The sequence below is a fragment of the Trachinotus anak genome, unplaced genomic scaffold (genome assembly GCF_046630095.1).
Source record: "Trachinotus anak isolate AG129_WGS33_773 ecotype Australia unplaced genomic scaffold, CSIRO_AGI_Tana_v1 ptg000015l, whole genome shotgun sequence".
NCBI lineage: Eukaryota > Metazoa > Chordata > Actinopteri > Carangiformes > Carangidae > Trachinotus > Trachinotus anak.
Genome location: NW_027273866.1, coordinates 3,722,969 through 3,738,937, shown reverse-complemented (window position 1 = coordinate 3,738,937; position 15,969 = coordinate 3,722,969). Strand labels below are relative to the sequence as shown.

The 15,969-nt window shown below is 40.0% G+C and overlaps 3 protein-coding genes across 6 annotated transcripts; 2 read left to right on the top strand and 1 right to left on the bottom strand.

Annotated features, from left to right (window-relative positions):
• The first annotated feature begins 260 nt into the window (after positions 1 to 260).
• On the top strand, positions 261 to 1,511 carry LOC139632987 (protein FAM181A-like). The gene is made up of 2 exons (XM_071498304.1): positions 261 to 401; positions 536 to 1,511. The coding sequence occupies exon 2, from the start codon at positions 594 to 596 to the stop codon at positions 1,368 to 1,370; it is 777 nt and encodes a 258-aa protein (XP_071354405.1). The 5' UTR covers positions 261 to 401; positions 536 to 593; the 3' UTR covers positions 1,371 to 1,511.
• A 325-nt stretch (positions 1,512 to 1,836) lies between these two features.
• On the bottom strand, positions 1,837 to 8,652 carry LOC139632986 (ankyrin repeat and SOCS box protein 2-like). Of its 4 annotated transcripts, XM_071498301.1 has the most exons (9): positions 8,535 to 8,652; positions 7,813 to 8,005; positions 4,422 to 4,591; positions 4,075 to 4,230; positions 3,711 to 3,956; positions 3,456 to 3,627; positions 2,645 to 3,248; positions 2,391 to 2,544; positions 1,837 to 2,220 (listed from the first exon to the last, which is right to left on the bottom strand). In XM_071498301.1, the coding sequence occupies exons 2-9, from the start codon at positions 7,932 to 7,934 to the stop codon at positions 2,090 to 2,092; spliced, it is 1,755 nt and encodes a 584-aa protein (XP_071354402.1). In that variant the 5' UTR covers positions 7,935 to 8,005; positions 8,535 to 8,652; the 3' UTR covers positions 1,837 to 2,089. The 4 variants fall into 4 exon arrangements, with proteins under 4 accessions (XP_071354402.1, XP_071354403.1, XP_071354401.1 ...); XM_071498302.1 differs by lacking the exon at positions 8,535 to 8,652 and having other exon boundaries at positions 7,813 to 8,043; XM_071498300.1 differs by lacking the exons at positions 7,813 to 8,005; positions 8,535 to 8,652 and adding an exon at positions 4,990 to 5,235.
• Positions 8,653 to 9,837: 1,185 nt separating this feature from the next.
• On the top strand, positions 9,838 to 15,589 carry ccdc197 (coiled-coil domain containing 197). The gene is made up of 9 exons (XM_071498893.1): positions 9,838 to 10,437; positions 10,517 to 10,562; positions 10,867 to 11,043; positions 11,182 to 11,339; positions 11,429 to 11,511; positions 11,624 to 11,796; positions 11,878 to 11,988; positions 12,080 to 12,196; positions 12,291 to 15,589. Exons 1-9 carry the CDS (start codon positions 10,334 to 10,336, stop codon positions 12,474 to 12,476), a joined length of 1,155 nt encoding a protein of 384 aa, XP_071354994.1. The 5' UTR covers positions 9,838 to 10,333; the 3' UTR covers positions 12,477 to 15,589.
• Positions 15,590 to 15,969: the final 380 nt, after the last annotated feature.

Sequence of the window (15,969 nt, the reverse complement as noted above, 5' to 3'; positions counted from 1 at the left end):
GCAACTAAGCAACTTTAAACTGCTCCAAAATAAAGTTAGAAAGCATGCATGTTTCAGTAGAAAACGTGGCCTAGTCATTTTTATTCATGCTCCCTCTGGATTTCAGGGCATGTTTGGCCACCGCGCAGAAATCACCGTGTAGGAGAAATATCGCATCCCCTCAGCGGCTTTTAACAGATCTCCATGACAACAATTTGCAATGGTGAAGAATTCGATAGCAGGGCGCTTGGAGGCTGATTGGGGTGCATTGTGAGGGGCCTGGGGTCGCTGATTGGTTCAAGGAAAGCACCATAACTACAAGGAGTTTATATTCATTCAACTTGTTGAAGTGCTCCTACTGCAGCCTGGAGAGAAGTCTGTGCTTGGACTGCGGCTTCAGAGTCTGGATCCATCCAGCAGTGGTGAGTGAAGGGTTATTGCTGTCAGAAAAAGTATAACTTAAGATGCATTACATTCAGTTTGGCCATGACTGCAGAATTCCCACCGCGCGTAATTACGCAAAGCCTAATGTCTTTTTTTTCTGATTTCCCTTTAGATCTTGATGGTGGGCCACAAGCTCTAACATGGACTGATTTAATAAACTCTTGGCAAAAATGGCAAATGCAGACAGCGAGGTCAAAACTTTGCTGAATTTTGTAAATTTGGCATCCAGCGACATCAAGGCGGCCTTGGATAAGTCAGCTCCGTGCAGGCGCTCTGTGGATCACAGGAAATATCTGCAGAAACAACTCAAGCGGTTCTCCCAGAAGTATTCCAGGGTGCCGAGATGCCACACACACAGGCCTGCGGAATATGGATGCGGCAGACCTGTGGGGTCTGTTCACCAAAGTGTGAAGGTCGCAGAAAAGGCCAGTTCTGCGCACGATGTGGAGAATGTGGGGAGCGCAGTGGAACAGGTGCCTATGAGGAAGCGCCAGCTACCAGCCTCATTTTGGGAGGAACCCAAGTTGACCCAAACTAAGAGGGAGCACTCACATTTGGGATTGAAAAGGAGCTCTGCAGGCACATCTGAGGCCGGTGAAAATGAAAAGAGGAAAAGGAGTTATGTTAACGATGCAAAGGCCACACTGTCTGCGTCTAGTCGACGAGGCTCTGCGGACAAAGAGACGCTTAAACTGGACCTGACCTCTCACCACTGTGTCAGTGTGTGCGGCTGCTGCCCCTTCCAGTACCACGGACACCAGGTCCTCCACAGTCACATTGTTGTCCCACATCCGCCTCTGGGACTGTGGAGCAAGGCAGCAGGGACTGAGACAGAGAGACCTGAGCATCCTTATGGACAGAAAATTCACACACATGTTGTGGTCAAACCCATACCGACCAAACCCACCGTCCAGTCCCCGATCTTCAGCGTGTTTGGATTCATTTAATTACTCACTCATAAAAAAAAAAAAAAGTGTAAATATGTAAATAGGACTAATTATTTTCATTTTGTGTTCTACACAGCCTCTTTCTCTTTCAGCATTTGAACATAAGACTCTTCTTCAAGCACTTATTGGAATGCTTCATCTATTTTTATTGTTTAAATCTAAAGGACTAAATTGCACTTGCAGAATAACTTCATCAGCTTCACTTTGATGCCAGTCTTATGCCACCAAGTATCTGAACATTGACAGTAAGTTAAAAGGTTTCTACTTTTAGGTTTCTACAGATACTGCCTGTTCTTTTCTAAGGTAGGAAGAAGCCATGCAAATGAATGAAAGCATCCTGTTTTAGTTTCCTCTTTCAACTATGAGAATAGAATATGGGGCATAGATTTTGCTTTTTGTTTGTCATAGGCACATTTGAAACAATGACTTTTATTTTTAAATAAATGATTCAACATCCCTCAAGAAATCCCTTGGGCATTAGATAATTTTTATCTTTCACTGAAGGTTTCTGTGAAAAAAAAAAAAACACTCTAAAGGGACAGATTAAAGAACCTTATTGTCACATTACACGTGCTATAAATAGATATTTTATACATAGAATTACTTTGAAAGGACCATGTACAGATTCAAGGTATCAGACACAACTAAAAAAAGAATCACAAAATGATAAATTTAATCACACCCCTCATGCATATACTGCTTGAAGTTCATCTTAAAAGTCAGTCAGTCAGGCTCAGGTATCGGATCACTCTGTCTGGCAGAGGTAGACTTGAGAGAGATTTCAGTCTGCGTCTTCCCATGTGGACCCGAATGCTCAATCTGCAGAGGTGCTGCAGGGGACGAGGAGACACTGCAGAAAAACAAAAAAGATAAAGAGGAATGTCACTTACATATTTGAAAACCACATATGTGTTTTATGCACGTATGAGGAAGTGAAAGACAGAGAGTGGACGCATATGTGTTTGCATAAGGAGATATATGAGGAAGTAAGTAAATGATAAGACTTCGTTTGACACTCACATGACTTCCTCTTAATGGCGAGCCATTCTTCTCGGCTGTCCAGTAGTTCAGTGAGCTTGCTGCACAGTTGAACATGACCAACATGCTCCAGCAGCAAGTCTATGATCGGTCCTGCCCATTTACACATAACTGGTGTTGAGATCCACTCACAGAACTGTAAATGAAATTCAGGAAAAAGCTTAATTACAGAAAATGAACATACAAATTTCAGTAATTGTGAAATCCATGAGACTGTCTTTGTGGATTTTTCACACCTGTGTTGCTCTTTCTGTTGGCTGACAGCAGCTTAAAGGAAGCATGCTGTCATTCTGTAAAACATTTCCATTGCTGCCAACAGTTCTGATATGGGATCCTCCTGAAGCTGGGTGAGGGGCAGTGCTGTATGTACAGGTGAAGCAGGAGAGGGCATCGCAGCCATTGTCCAAAAGGCATTTGAGTAGAGGCAGATTGTTCATGCAAAGTGCAATAACAGCAGGGAACGTAGTAGCATAAGATAGGATTCTGGTGTTGACGTCGGCCCCTCTCTCCAGCAGTAAAGACACGGTGCTGACACAGCCCTGACGTACAGCCATTAGTAGCGGACTGACTGGGTCCAGGCTTACACTAGCGCCAGCGTTTAGTAGCACCTCTGCTGTCTTGGTGCTGCCGTTGGCAATAGCAAAGTAGAGGGCTGTTGCACGCTGATCGGCATACTGGACGGAGTGATTATGGGCCAGTGTGGCGTTTACATCTGCACCTGTCTTCAGAAGCACAGCTGCCACAGTGTGTCTGTTGTGCTGTGCTGCCAGGTGGAGGGGGCTGATCCAACTGTGCCGCAGCCGGGCTCGACTTGTCACTGAGACAAGGAGGGACACAATCCTCAACACAAAAGTGACAATGTTAATGAAAAATATTTAAAGACAACAACTATAGAGGAGTTTCTATAACTCTTAACACCATTTACAATAACCACTCTACTGTACATTATAAACACAAATCTTGTATCTTAACACAAATGTTACAAGTTGACTAATGTTCTCTTTTATAATAATACTTAGTTACACAAGTCACAGTAACTAAACTTACTCGCGGTGTCCATACTGGGCAGCAATATGTAGAGGCAGAAGTCCTGAGTTGGTGGTTTTGTTGGCATCTGCGTTTTTAGTCAACAGCACTGCTACAATTTCCTCATGGCCATTTTTACTGGCCTCATGCAGGGCTGTCAGGCCATCACATGTCTGCATGTTGACATCTGCACCTACAGAAAAGCATTCTCTCTTTATAAACTTTTAATGGGGATTTGAAATGTGAAAAGTAGGAGAATTTTGTGCAGAAAAGTACCTTTTTTAATCAGGTAGCACAGTGCCCTCATCTGTCCTTGCTGAGCTGCTACAGTGAGCGGTGTGATGCTGTAGGTATTAGGTGGATTGATTGCAGCCCCAGCTCTTATTAGTATCTCACAGATCTCTGTGTTGTTCCTGGATACGGCTTCATGAAGGGCTGTCCAGCCCTGACCACACCGCTGGTTCACACTGGCCCCATGAGAGAGAATGAGGCTCACCGTGTCCAAATTCTCCAACTCACATGCTACAGAGACAGAGAAAACACTGAGTCATTTCCACCCGGTGCCTGGCAGATATATAGTTATCCATACTTGTTTTTTCCAAATAGTCCTGTTGTATACAATTTGGTTTCACAGCTGTACCTTTGTACAAAGGGGTTTCTTTGTTCTTGCTGCTGATGTCAGGGTCAGCACCAGCCTCCAGAAGGCACCGCACACATGACAAATGTTCGCAAGACACAGCGAGCAGCAAGGCCGTCTGCTCCTGCAAGGTACGTTTGTCTACTGAACCTGGATGGACTGGAGCAGAAAATATACATGTCACACAAACCAGTTGGATGACTCATTTAGCATTTCAAGAATGTGCAAACAGTGCCCCAAAACACCTCTTTGAATATATCTATGTTTTCCCTTCCTACATTGTGACACTAAGCCCAGACTGTGAGCAAATGCGCTGTTTGGGAAAAACAATGATGCCTTGAGTGTCATACCCCGCAGCAGGGTTTTCAAGCACTCCGCCTGTCCACAGTAGGCAGCATCATGCAAAGGTATCCACCCATCTTTGTTCTCCTTCAGCAGGCTGTGAGGAGCGGATGTTGCCAGGTCATTAACAGCCTCCACATCCCCTCTCCTTATGGCAAAGACCACCGGGTCTACATCCCTTGAAAAGAGAGAGAGAGAGAGAGGGAGAGAGAGAGAGAAAAAAAACACTTTAGTTAACTTACACTTCATGCATCGGAGAGTAATTCTAGACAGTCATCAGCAGTGTTTGAGGAATGTAGTTTTAATACAACCATGGACCTTAATTCTTTCAATTTAGGTGATTATCTTAATGTATTTGTGTATATTTCACCTAAATAAGCAAACCTAACTGATATATCACATTATTCAATTCATCAAGAATAAAATCGACTCTCTCATACTCGTCTCTATTTGCACATAAGACCTCAGTTGCGTGTACAAAGACCCTCAACACACACACACTCACACACACACACACACACGTACATAAACACATGCTGCCTTTGTGCCGTACAGCCGCGACAACGAGAGACTCACTCCGGCTCTGACGTTGCGTCGCTCTGACCTTCTCTTCCCCCCGTGTCTCCCTGCAGTCGCGACAGAGCATTATTACATTTACCTCCAGCGTTACGGAACTGAGATAAGTATTCAGAATAACAGAATTTCGTCATCACTGGTGGAAGGTTTCACGGCAGCGTTTCCCACGCAGCGCGGCGGCGGAGGCGGCGGAGCGGCGCGGAGCGGGGCTCAGCTGTGCGCTCAGATTATTTTGGGACTGTATGGTCAGGCGGCAGGGTGACGGCTTTATCCATATATGTCAAGAGACTCGGACATCCACAGATAAGGCAAACAGCACTCAAGATAATGCAGTCCAAGCCGAAATGGCTGTCTTTGCATGTGGCCTTTATATCATTGGCTGGTTTCTAAATTAAACAGGTAGTAAAAACCATTAGTCTTAAAGGGGGGATTGGAAGAATAATCATAGCAGTACCAGAGACAAACACAAAACAAGGACAAACAACGGCTGATAGATTGATAAAATTCATGAGTCTGCTCACTTTCTCACTTTTGAATGCATCATGGTAGCTCTGTACTGCAGGCTATGTGTCCACAGGGACTGTTATTTTAATCTTACTGTAAGTCCTTCATTTTTGGTAAGAGATAAAGGAGCTGGACTGGGGCCGAGGTTTTAGAAATAAAGACCCCCACTGCCACCCTAGTTAGAAATGTATGACTGGCCAAAAGAGTGCTTTAAACTTACCAATCAATCAGTTGATTAAAAAAAAAAAAAGTATTCATATAAATGTGCAGTTATATGTTTAGTAAATTTTATCTCCCAATTTATGATCTGGGGCCTGTTAAAATTGTATACATGTTTTGCCATTTATGCTAATTAACTTTTGGGTTTATATAAAAACAGTCAGCGTTGAAGATGCTGAGTCTTAAAAATGTGTGACTATCAGGCTAAATGCGCCATATTCAGGTGACTGTAGTGTATCTCTTCAAACAGCTTATTACGACCCAGAGCTACGTCTTATCGTCAGGCGACCTCTAGCGGCCGTAGCAATCATGACAGGAGCAAAGGAGGAAGTTAGGTGACAGCAACAAAGTCCATTTACAGAGGAGGAGGTCGATGTTTCAGCTGGATAGTCAAAGTTTCTATTAATCATGACCACAGAAGATGCTCCTATGGGTCACATCAGAGGGTAGAGACAAACAACCTATGTGGTCGTTTAAGTTTGAGGACTTTAATTAAAATTTGTTGCACCACACAAGCTAGTGCTTAAATAGTGATTATTACAAAACATTTATGCCTAACTGCCAGGTTTAAGTGTGACATAGCTGACTTAACTGGCAAAACCAGCATAATATACTCCTAATATTTGACAAGTTCAGCGCAAAAGACTTAATACGAAATATGGTTCAAATATCCAACTTGATGCTTGAGCAAAATGCTGAAATTATATTTCTCACAAGTAACACATTATAGCCTACCTCAAGTTACAAAATGTTATCTTGAATGACTAGACAACGTCACACAGGTTGTTGTAATGAGATATTTCCCACTCTTTCTCAACTGTATGAATTCTGCAAACTCTTACACACCTCTTCATGTCTGCATATATAAATAAAACAAAGTTATTACATTTGATATAGCCTATTCTTTGACTTAAAACTTGTTTTTGGAAGTTTGTTACAGCTTGTAACTTCCTGTTTATATAGTTGAGTGCTAGTGATTGGACAGTGCTACAGATATTTCCTTTGCTTTGAACTGATTTACACATTGATGATTTACACAAGTGATATTTCTCTCGGAGGACATTAACCTTGGTGTCTTCAGTGGTTTTAGCACTAGACAAGATGAAATCACTTTATATCCCAAATAGCAATGTGATCCACAGGCTATAATTCCTTCTTAAAGCTTTTACCTTTCAAAGGAAATAATTTTCTTTCATGCCCTCTAAAAGGATTCAAAATCTATCCTTTCTGGGGCACTGGTGATCATATTTTGTCTTAACGCACTGTTTTTGCTATACAACAAAGATTAGGTTTGTCTATATACATTGTCTGACAAAACTGACCTATAAAAGATTCCTGCGTCTTTAAGGCAAACCACTAGATACTGGTTAATACCTGCAAAGTCACATGGGCACAGTGATACTATTATTCATGTTCATCACGTCTGCGCAGAACTTGTCAGATACATTTGTTTAACAAAGCACCTCATACTGGCGTGTAATTTACTCTAATTCACATTCAGTGGGCTGCAGTTCCTCCACAAGAGGGTGGTGTTTTGTGATTGACAGACTGCACGCACTTGTGGGCAAAACAAGTATACACAAAAACAACAGTAATGGGATATCATTTGTCACATTTCACTTCCAGTGTATGTTAATTGAAATTTTTAGGGACCTGACCATGAGATAGCAGTTAACTGTTTGAAGAAGTTGTCGTCCGCACTGATTAAACTATGTATATGTAAATATTTTCACAAAGGTTTGTACTTCAGATATTCAACATAGACAAACTTTTTTTTAGTTTTTGTTTTACTTTAACAGTGTTTTCAGTTTTGGCCATTAATTAATTACGGTGATCCATTGTTATGACATTCCAGAACCATGCCACGTACAAGTAATGAATAAACCCGTTATAAAATGATATATAAGCTTTTTTTTTTTTTAAAAAAAAAAAACACATCAATATACTAGTTTAAATTTCTATTTAAGAATTGTTTCATTAAGTGCATTTGCAAATGAAAATCTCAAGGCATGTTCACAGTACACATGTAATGTAATGTACATGTAATACAGTTAAGATTTATAATATACTGTTGAACTAAGTAATATCACTTTTCCTCACCTGAGCAAGTTCACTGTTGTGTTGTCTGCAGTGTAGAGACTAAAGGAGTAGAGAGCCAGTCTGTCTTTAAAATCATTGTTTAGTCTCTGGTATAGAGACCTGGATCTGCTGACTGCAAGCATCACAGGAGAAGATTTGTTGTCCCCGACATCCAACAATGTGCTGCTGTCTTCTTCAGAGACCAGGGATGAGGCTGATGATCCAGTGATCAAAGGATTAGAAAACCAAAAGAACACCAATTGCAGCAACTGTAATTCTGGTTGGTAAAGCCTTAAAACAAAATATACTATATCAACATGCTCAGTATAATACACACATTCTGTATAGTCATACTGTATGAATTACACACCAAGCCAATTTGAAAGAGCTAAAATCTGCACCAGCAGACATCAGAGAGCAGCAGCTCAGGCTATGAGCATAGATGCCTTTTAAGGGCATGTTCAACTGTGTTTGGTTCAACTTGATTCTGCTGTTCCAGAGGCAACACTGATGTGAGGTCGTGTGTAGTGTAACAGTGAGTTATAGAGATGGCATTAGAAAAACACATAAGCTGGAGTTACAGTTTATTTGTTCAACTATGAATATGATTATTGGACTAGGAAAACACTGTTTTTTTCAATACATATTTAAACAAAGATGAAATGCACACACATACAAACACACAATGTTATTTCAATTTTTTTCTTTAAAGCTTCAGACATATTTCAAGGACTTCAACTCACCAGGTGACAGAGGTCCTGATCCTCATTCAGGGAAAATGCTTAACAAATGTGTTGATCCTCCTTTAAAACAACAATAGCCCTGTCTAACAATCCTCTGTTGTGTCAGCTCTTATTGTACCATGATGAAGTATGTGCTTTAAAAACAGAAGAACAATGTTAGCTGATTTTTGTTTCACAATCACTTCTTCGGAAGTGTTTGTGAAAAATGCTTCCTGCATTTAAACTGGATGTGACACAAACAAGTCCTTCAGTGTATCTGTTTACAGGTGGAGGAACTAGGCTAGACTAGCTCTGAGGCAGTTTCCAGATTTCTGAGGAGCCACACATTTTACCCAAGACAAGCTTGGTTATTTAACTACATTGTGAAAGATGACTCATACTTTGATCACAGGTAATGCTATAAAAACACCAAGAAACACTTATCACACATTATACTAGGGTCATGGAATGAGCAGATTTTCATAGCATGAAAAGTATGGGTGTAATTAATACTGTTAATGTTGGCTCTGCTCCACGGAACTGTATCAGTAAGTCTTGCCAGTGAGTCAGCATAAACATTTTCCCTGGCCCTGAAACTAGAAAAGCTAAAAGTGCAGCCCTTATTAGTATTATTATTTAAACCTTGTTTTCCTGCGAAGACATGTCAAAATGTCTATTATGAAAGGGGTGTATTAAATCAAGTATTTTTAAAGCTGCCCTCAACTCAAAAATGTGTTTTGCTTATTGTGACTTCAACTTGATGTGTGACTCTCACCGTGCAGACTGATGTGGGCTATGTGCAGAGTTTCACAGCAAAAGTCTGTTTTTACATTAATCTGCTGAAGGAGGAAAGTTTCTCAGTTCTTACTTCAAATCTGATGTGCACACACAATCATTATTTTGTGATATCACAACCTGTTTGGAAACCAATCAAGGGTGACGATGTCACTTACACAACTGTGATGTGCAAACTTGAAACCTCCAGTGCACACACACACACACACACACACACACACACAACACACACACACACACACACACACACACTGAGAATGAAATTTTCCACCATGTACCTAAACTTCTGAATTGAGCCACATTTGCATAGTCATAAATTGATTTCATTCATTTTTAACAATAACAATAACATTTTATGTGATAAACCTCAAGCACAGATGTTTATAGATCATGCATATCTGGAGAGGATCTTTAATATAAAGTTATTTTCTATGTTACTGTCAGTATCTGTCATCTTGGCCTTACTGAATTTAATCATCTGATGTGGGCACATGTATTGCAGCCTCTCACTGTGAATAAAGTCTATATTAGGTGGGATGCTCTGTGCTCTTGGACGTGGCAGGAGGATGTGTTTGGATGGTTTTTTTTATTTTTATTTTTTATTTTTCATTCTATTCCACAGAATGAAATGAGAGAGTAGCAGAATTTCCTCACAAGAGCTCTGAACAGAGTCGACAACATCCCAAACAACTCCCAGACTTCCCAGTCAGTAGTGAACTCGGTTCCGGTTTCGCGTCGAGCAGGACGGAGTGAGCGCTCTTCGCGTTCGCCTCCTCTCAGATTGAACGAGCTCATTTCCATGCCTCTCGTTCAGCCAGTAGCGCTGACAGTTGCCATGACGACGGGGAAACGATCCCATCGCATTCCCTGTTGTCTCGTCGGCGGTTTCCAGGCAACCGCTGCACAAACGCAGGAAAACATCCGGGAAGTAGCCTCGGTCCTCTTTCCTGATCGACTGAACGTGGGATAACTGCAGGATTATTGTTGACTCATCGGGATTCCTACACGGTAAAAGTTGCCAAATCATGACGACGTCCTCTCTTCCCTTCTTAGACAGCAGCGATTGTCTAGAGCTCAAGGTGGAAAACAGAATGAGAAACATTTTCGTGACACAGCTGGAGGACACCAGGTAGGCCTGTTGTCGCACAGCACATTCATAAACGTGTTGACTGAATGGTATTGTGACTGACAGCCTGTCGTCTCCTCAGACATAGAGAGGAGAAAGATGTCAATCACATACCTGTTGTAACAGAGGTAAGAGTGTCGACCTGTGCATTCACGCAAAATACACAAAATTATATTTGAGTTAGTTGTATATGGTTATTTTTTTTGCTATTTTATGATGAAAAAAACATCTTAAACTTACAAGCTATGTTTTCTTCTGGCTTCCTCTTTATTTATTACCTGTATTTCTGTGTTTGTTTTTATATATTGTCATCCTTGTCTCCCCCTTTTCCCTCTTTCTGTTTTAAGAGGTTCTACATAAATAAAGTTTGCTTGTTTATATTAGCACATTGGAAGAGTTTCAGTGTTTGTGCTGGCTATGTTTTATTTGTAGCCTTCTAGCAGAGTCCTTGAGGCAGGGGTGAACACTTTGCAAAGGACCCTGGTTCTGAAGAAACAGGCTGAGTTGGATGAGGTGGACAAGCTGCTTGCACTGAAACGACAAGAGTTTAAGAGCTGTGTGGAGGCTCTAGCACAGAGGAAGTCTGAACTGGAGATAAAACAACAGCAAGTGAGTTGAAACCTCAAGGTGTGCTCCTAAACCTACTTTCATTCAAGTGTAATAATGGAGTAGACATCAGTTATTGATGCTACCTGGCATTTAACATGACATTGTTCCAATACTCTTGGGATTTGTATTTTCACCCAGACTAAAGAGAGGGCGATGAAGTTCGAGAAGTTTGTAGCTGAAAATGAAGTGAAGCGATGTAGAGCGCTGAAGAAGTATGAAGCTGCACGGGAGCAGAATATTTTGAAGCAGAGAGAGATAGAGGATCTGACAGAACAGCTGAAACAACTTCGGGCAAGGTGAGAAGGTTTAAACCAAGACTTAATGAGGGGATATTGCTCATTAAGTCGCTTTTTTACCCTCAGCTTTGTCATATCTCATTTCACAGACAGCAGGTTTTAAAACAGAGAATGACAAAATACAAAATCTATGAGGACTACTTGATGAAAACACTCGATTATTTCCCCAGCAGTAAGTTCAAAACTGACTTTCATTGCTCTCCATGGGTGAACTTTTACATGAACTAGGTTTATCCTAACAAGTTAATTACACGCTGGCAATAACATGAACCAAACGTTTTCAGCTCACCTTGATAATGGGTCTGAATCTTTGGTTATGCCCATCATTCGGCGTCATGAGACCCTGTCCATCACCAACCGGGAGCTGCTGCAACGTTTGGGGCGCCTGGAGGATGAGGTGGAGGACGGCCAGCGACAACTGCAGACTATGAGGCAGGAGCACAGCATAAAGAAACTGGTGAGACTTACACACTGAAATATCCAGTGCGACATTTCTTCAGTTGTCAGTGCTTGAATTGTGTTTTTATGACTGTTGCAGATGGCCAACAAAGAACTGTCTGAGCTCCAGAGAGAGTTAGAAATCCTCAAAGAGAAGAACAAGCAGGCTGAGGTCAACCTGCTGATGGAGCAAGGCCTGTCCAGAGAGAAGGTATGCACTCAAGATAATGAGTTGCAAATAATTCTTAGCTCATTTACATATAGGAGTTTGGATAGATTACCGTATGTGCACTCTCTCCTAGGTTGAGGAAGTGGGAAGCTTGCTTATGGCCATCAACAACCTTGCAGAGCTTTGTTATATACGAGCATATGGACCTCTGGAAAACATGAATATACTGATGATGATGGACATGGTGAAGGTAAAAATTCTCAGGAAGGAGTTTGGTCATTAGCTTCTGTATAATGTATTGATTAGTTTACGTAACTCTTGAGTAACCAAGAGTTTGATTTCAGGAGTACATTCTGGACAAGGACGACACGGAGAAGAGAGCGAGAAGACTGATGGTGTCTGGATCTGCTATGACAAGCAGAACAGCTCTGACAGACAAAAGAGAGAGGGGGTCAATGAAAAGCATTGGCAGTAAAACACAGATCAAAAGTTCAAGTAAAGTCAGTAGAAAGAGTGAGACAATTGGTTGATGTCGATCTTTTACAACTTATCATGACGTGACTACTTACAGAAAACTAAATTTGTTGAGGGTAAAAGTTCATTTTTGACGAAACAATAGATTGACAAAAAAAATATATTTTCAAAAGTAAAACTATTTATATAAGAAAACTACATCAGATGATAAAGACTTTGAGATGTAGTTAAAAGAAAAAACCTAGAAAATGAACATTGTGTTAAGATCTTTTGTCAACATTTAAGAGTGGTTTGACTCTTAAATTTCTTTTGTTTGTGTAACAGTGTTTCAGTGTTTGTAAGTCTTAATGAAAAATGCTATGCACAAAATTTTCACTTAAAATTTCATGTAGTTTTGAAAACAAGATGATCAAATGTACCCAAGCATCATGACTTTGTAAACGTATATCTCAGGAATCGTTGCATTTTAAAATAAAATGTTCACAATCAAATGTTGCTGTCAGGCAGGGTTAGGGTTAAGTATGCAATGGTATACATGGGGTTTTCTTAGATTTAGATTATACAAACAGCAATGAGAGAAGATTTGCAATTTACAAAAAAGTATTTCAAATTATGAAGAGTGGAGGTTCTTAGTAATATACTGCATTTTATAGAGGAAAAATATAGTGTGGCAGAACAAATCTGACTTCCTGAATTTCCAATGGTCTGCTCCATGTTGTCAGACAATTCTGTCCATACAGGTTTTCTTGCAGCTTTGCAGTCCAGACCAATTATGTTGCAATGCTGCTACTCCTCTGGGCAATGCAGTTAAAGTAGCAAAGCATGTTACAGGGTTTGTTTTTGTCTGTAATTTACATTCCTAAAGATTAAGTGATAATCTGGGTCGCCCGGTTAAGGGACCACATTGGTTGGTGTGTCTCAGTAGACTGCTTCCTCTGTTTTAGGTGTATCTCAGTTAAAACGAAGGCTACCTCTCAAGGACTGTCTCACCCCCTAACATTCATGCCTTCAGAGCATCGAGCCAACACCCACTTACTAATGATCAGTGGTAAAAATTAACTAAGTACATTTACTGGAGTATTACACACAAGGACATTTTTGATGTACTTGTTTATTACAACTTTATACTTACACGCTACTACTTTTTTTTTTTTTACTCCACTACAGTAATGTGATTGCTGTAATTACTTGTTATTTTGGTGATTCAGATTTTACCTACAAAATATAGGATCAGCAAATATTATGCATTGGTCAAAATAAGCATTAAGTAGTTAAAATTAGCTGCACCTCAACCATATACATTAAAATGATATTTACATATAATTGCATCAATACTTAGAATCCAATATCACGATACATATATAAAACACTGAAAGGGGTGATTCAGAATTGTGAATAGCTTTATTTTGATACTTTGAGTACAATTTTCTGATCATACTTCTCTACTTTGACTTAATCAAAAGGAGTATTTCCCTTATAACAGAGTTTTTTTTTTTTTTTTACACTGAACTAAAACTAATTTTACTTGATGATCTGAATAGCCCTTCTTCCACCACTCTTGATGAATCTCCAATCTCATATAGCCAGACCTATCTCCACAGTGCTATAGACAGTGATGGAAATGAGAGGAAAGGCTAACACATGACAAGGAACCCTGACTAGTAGGCCCTCCTAGATTAATGTCAGCCATATAAATATGACAGAAAAAACACTCTAGATGTCTTAGCTTTTATAAAATCCTTTCACTTGTTGCCACCATAAATTGGTTGCACTGGTCCCATTGGCCCAATCCCAATGTCCCCCCTAAGGCCGCCCTCAGACATAAATGATGTCACCTGGTAAGTGGTTGAGTGTGAGACGCTGCAAGATCTTAAATGGTATTAATAGCTATTGGACAGCACTTTATGACATATCACATTACCTTGTTGGTGTGGGACTTTTTATATTTTTTTTTTTACAGCCAAGGCACTTAAGGGACAGACTGTCTGAGCTGAATGTCTGCAACTACACACAGTTCTGGCTATGAATCATCAGTGAGCTATTTATACTTACCTGTAAACTTCTTTTTTCTTTAATGTTAGGGTTGATTGCTCCTTCCATGCTTTTTTTCTTTTTACCATTGTTTTATGCTTCCAGGTATGGAGGGTCATTTGTGCAAATACATTTGATTACAACACCTTATCATATCTGGACAGCTAAGTTGTGTTTCTATATCAATAGTATATTGAATTTGTACATTGCATCAAGACTCTCCCCATCTTGAAAAACAGCCTGTTTAGAAACGGAAATATGAAAGATTGGTTAAAAATAGACAAAAGGTATCAGGAACAGTTCGATGTACAATATCCAGTGACACATGGTGCTTACAAAGGAAAAGAATGATGAAAGTTCACCCACCAGTTCCCTGTTTGCATTGTGATGATCCAGGGCATAAATCATTACATCTGAAATGCGTTCTCTTCGGAAAGTGCTGTATTTGACATACATGGAGTGGTACACCTGTGACAAATTTGAGTTTGAAATTAAAGATATGAGAAATATCTGAGTCACATCCTGCCATGAAAAACTACTGCCACATCATATTAAGGTGAAACCTTTTGTAAGCCGTCTATATTTGAACATGCCTCTGGTGTTGTGTGAATGCACTTGATGATCCAGGTCTTTCAAAAGGTGCTTGCCTTTCACAGTCTTCTCGAATGCTGAGTGGGCTTCAGATCCTGGGCTTAAAGCTTAGTTCTCTGGCTCATCTCATCAAGAAGCTCATGAGCACTTTCATGATAGTGCATGTTCTCCAGCTAGTTGTGTTGGTAGGTAACACGGTGTATATAATAGCCACTTTTCTTTCAACACCGCGGTGTAACCTTCAGTGGTTTGTGCACTCCAAAAATGAATATATACGGTAGCTACTGTAATGTAGCATTATATGGCAGCCTATTTCTGCCAGTGTGATGAAAAAATAAAATCCTGGAAGTCATTATAATGAGAAATCTTCTTGAAATAATCACCAAGTATCGAAAATTGATGAGAAATATTTTCTTCTTTCTAGCTTAGTTTCTCCAAATAATAAGACACTTTCTCAAAATAATGTCTTAATATCTCTAAATAATGCCTTAGTATCTTAAAATAATGACTTAATATCTCAAAATAATTACTTAGAGTCTCATTAAAATTCATTATAGTCATTATTTCGAGTTGTTTATTCTAAACAGGATTTTTCCCCCCAATCACATTGGCAGAAATGGGTAAGTCAGTTACAGGTCATTTTTTCTGAACATGAGGTCTTGAGTGTAAAGCCTGTTCTAAGCAGATGAAATCTTAAATAAAACATAATCTATTTGCCTGAACTGTTTGCATTTATCATGATTTCATAACCAAGTAGCAAAAGTGCGTTGGACGTTTGGACATTTAGTCTGTGTGAAAAACAGTTTTGATGGAAATAGACACCCACCAGATGTTTTCTCAGTGTAAAATGACTTTCTGACGTATGGGTTGTCCCTGGACAGGTGTGGAATGTGTTAACAAATGTGTAATGATTTGAAAACAGTTATT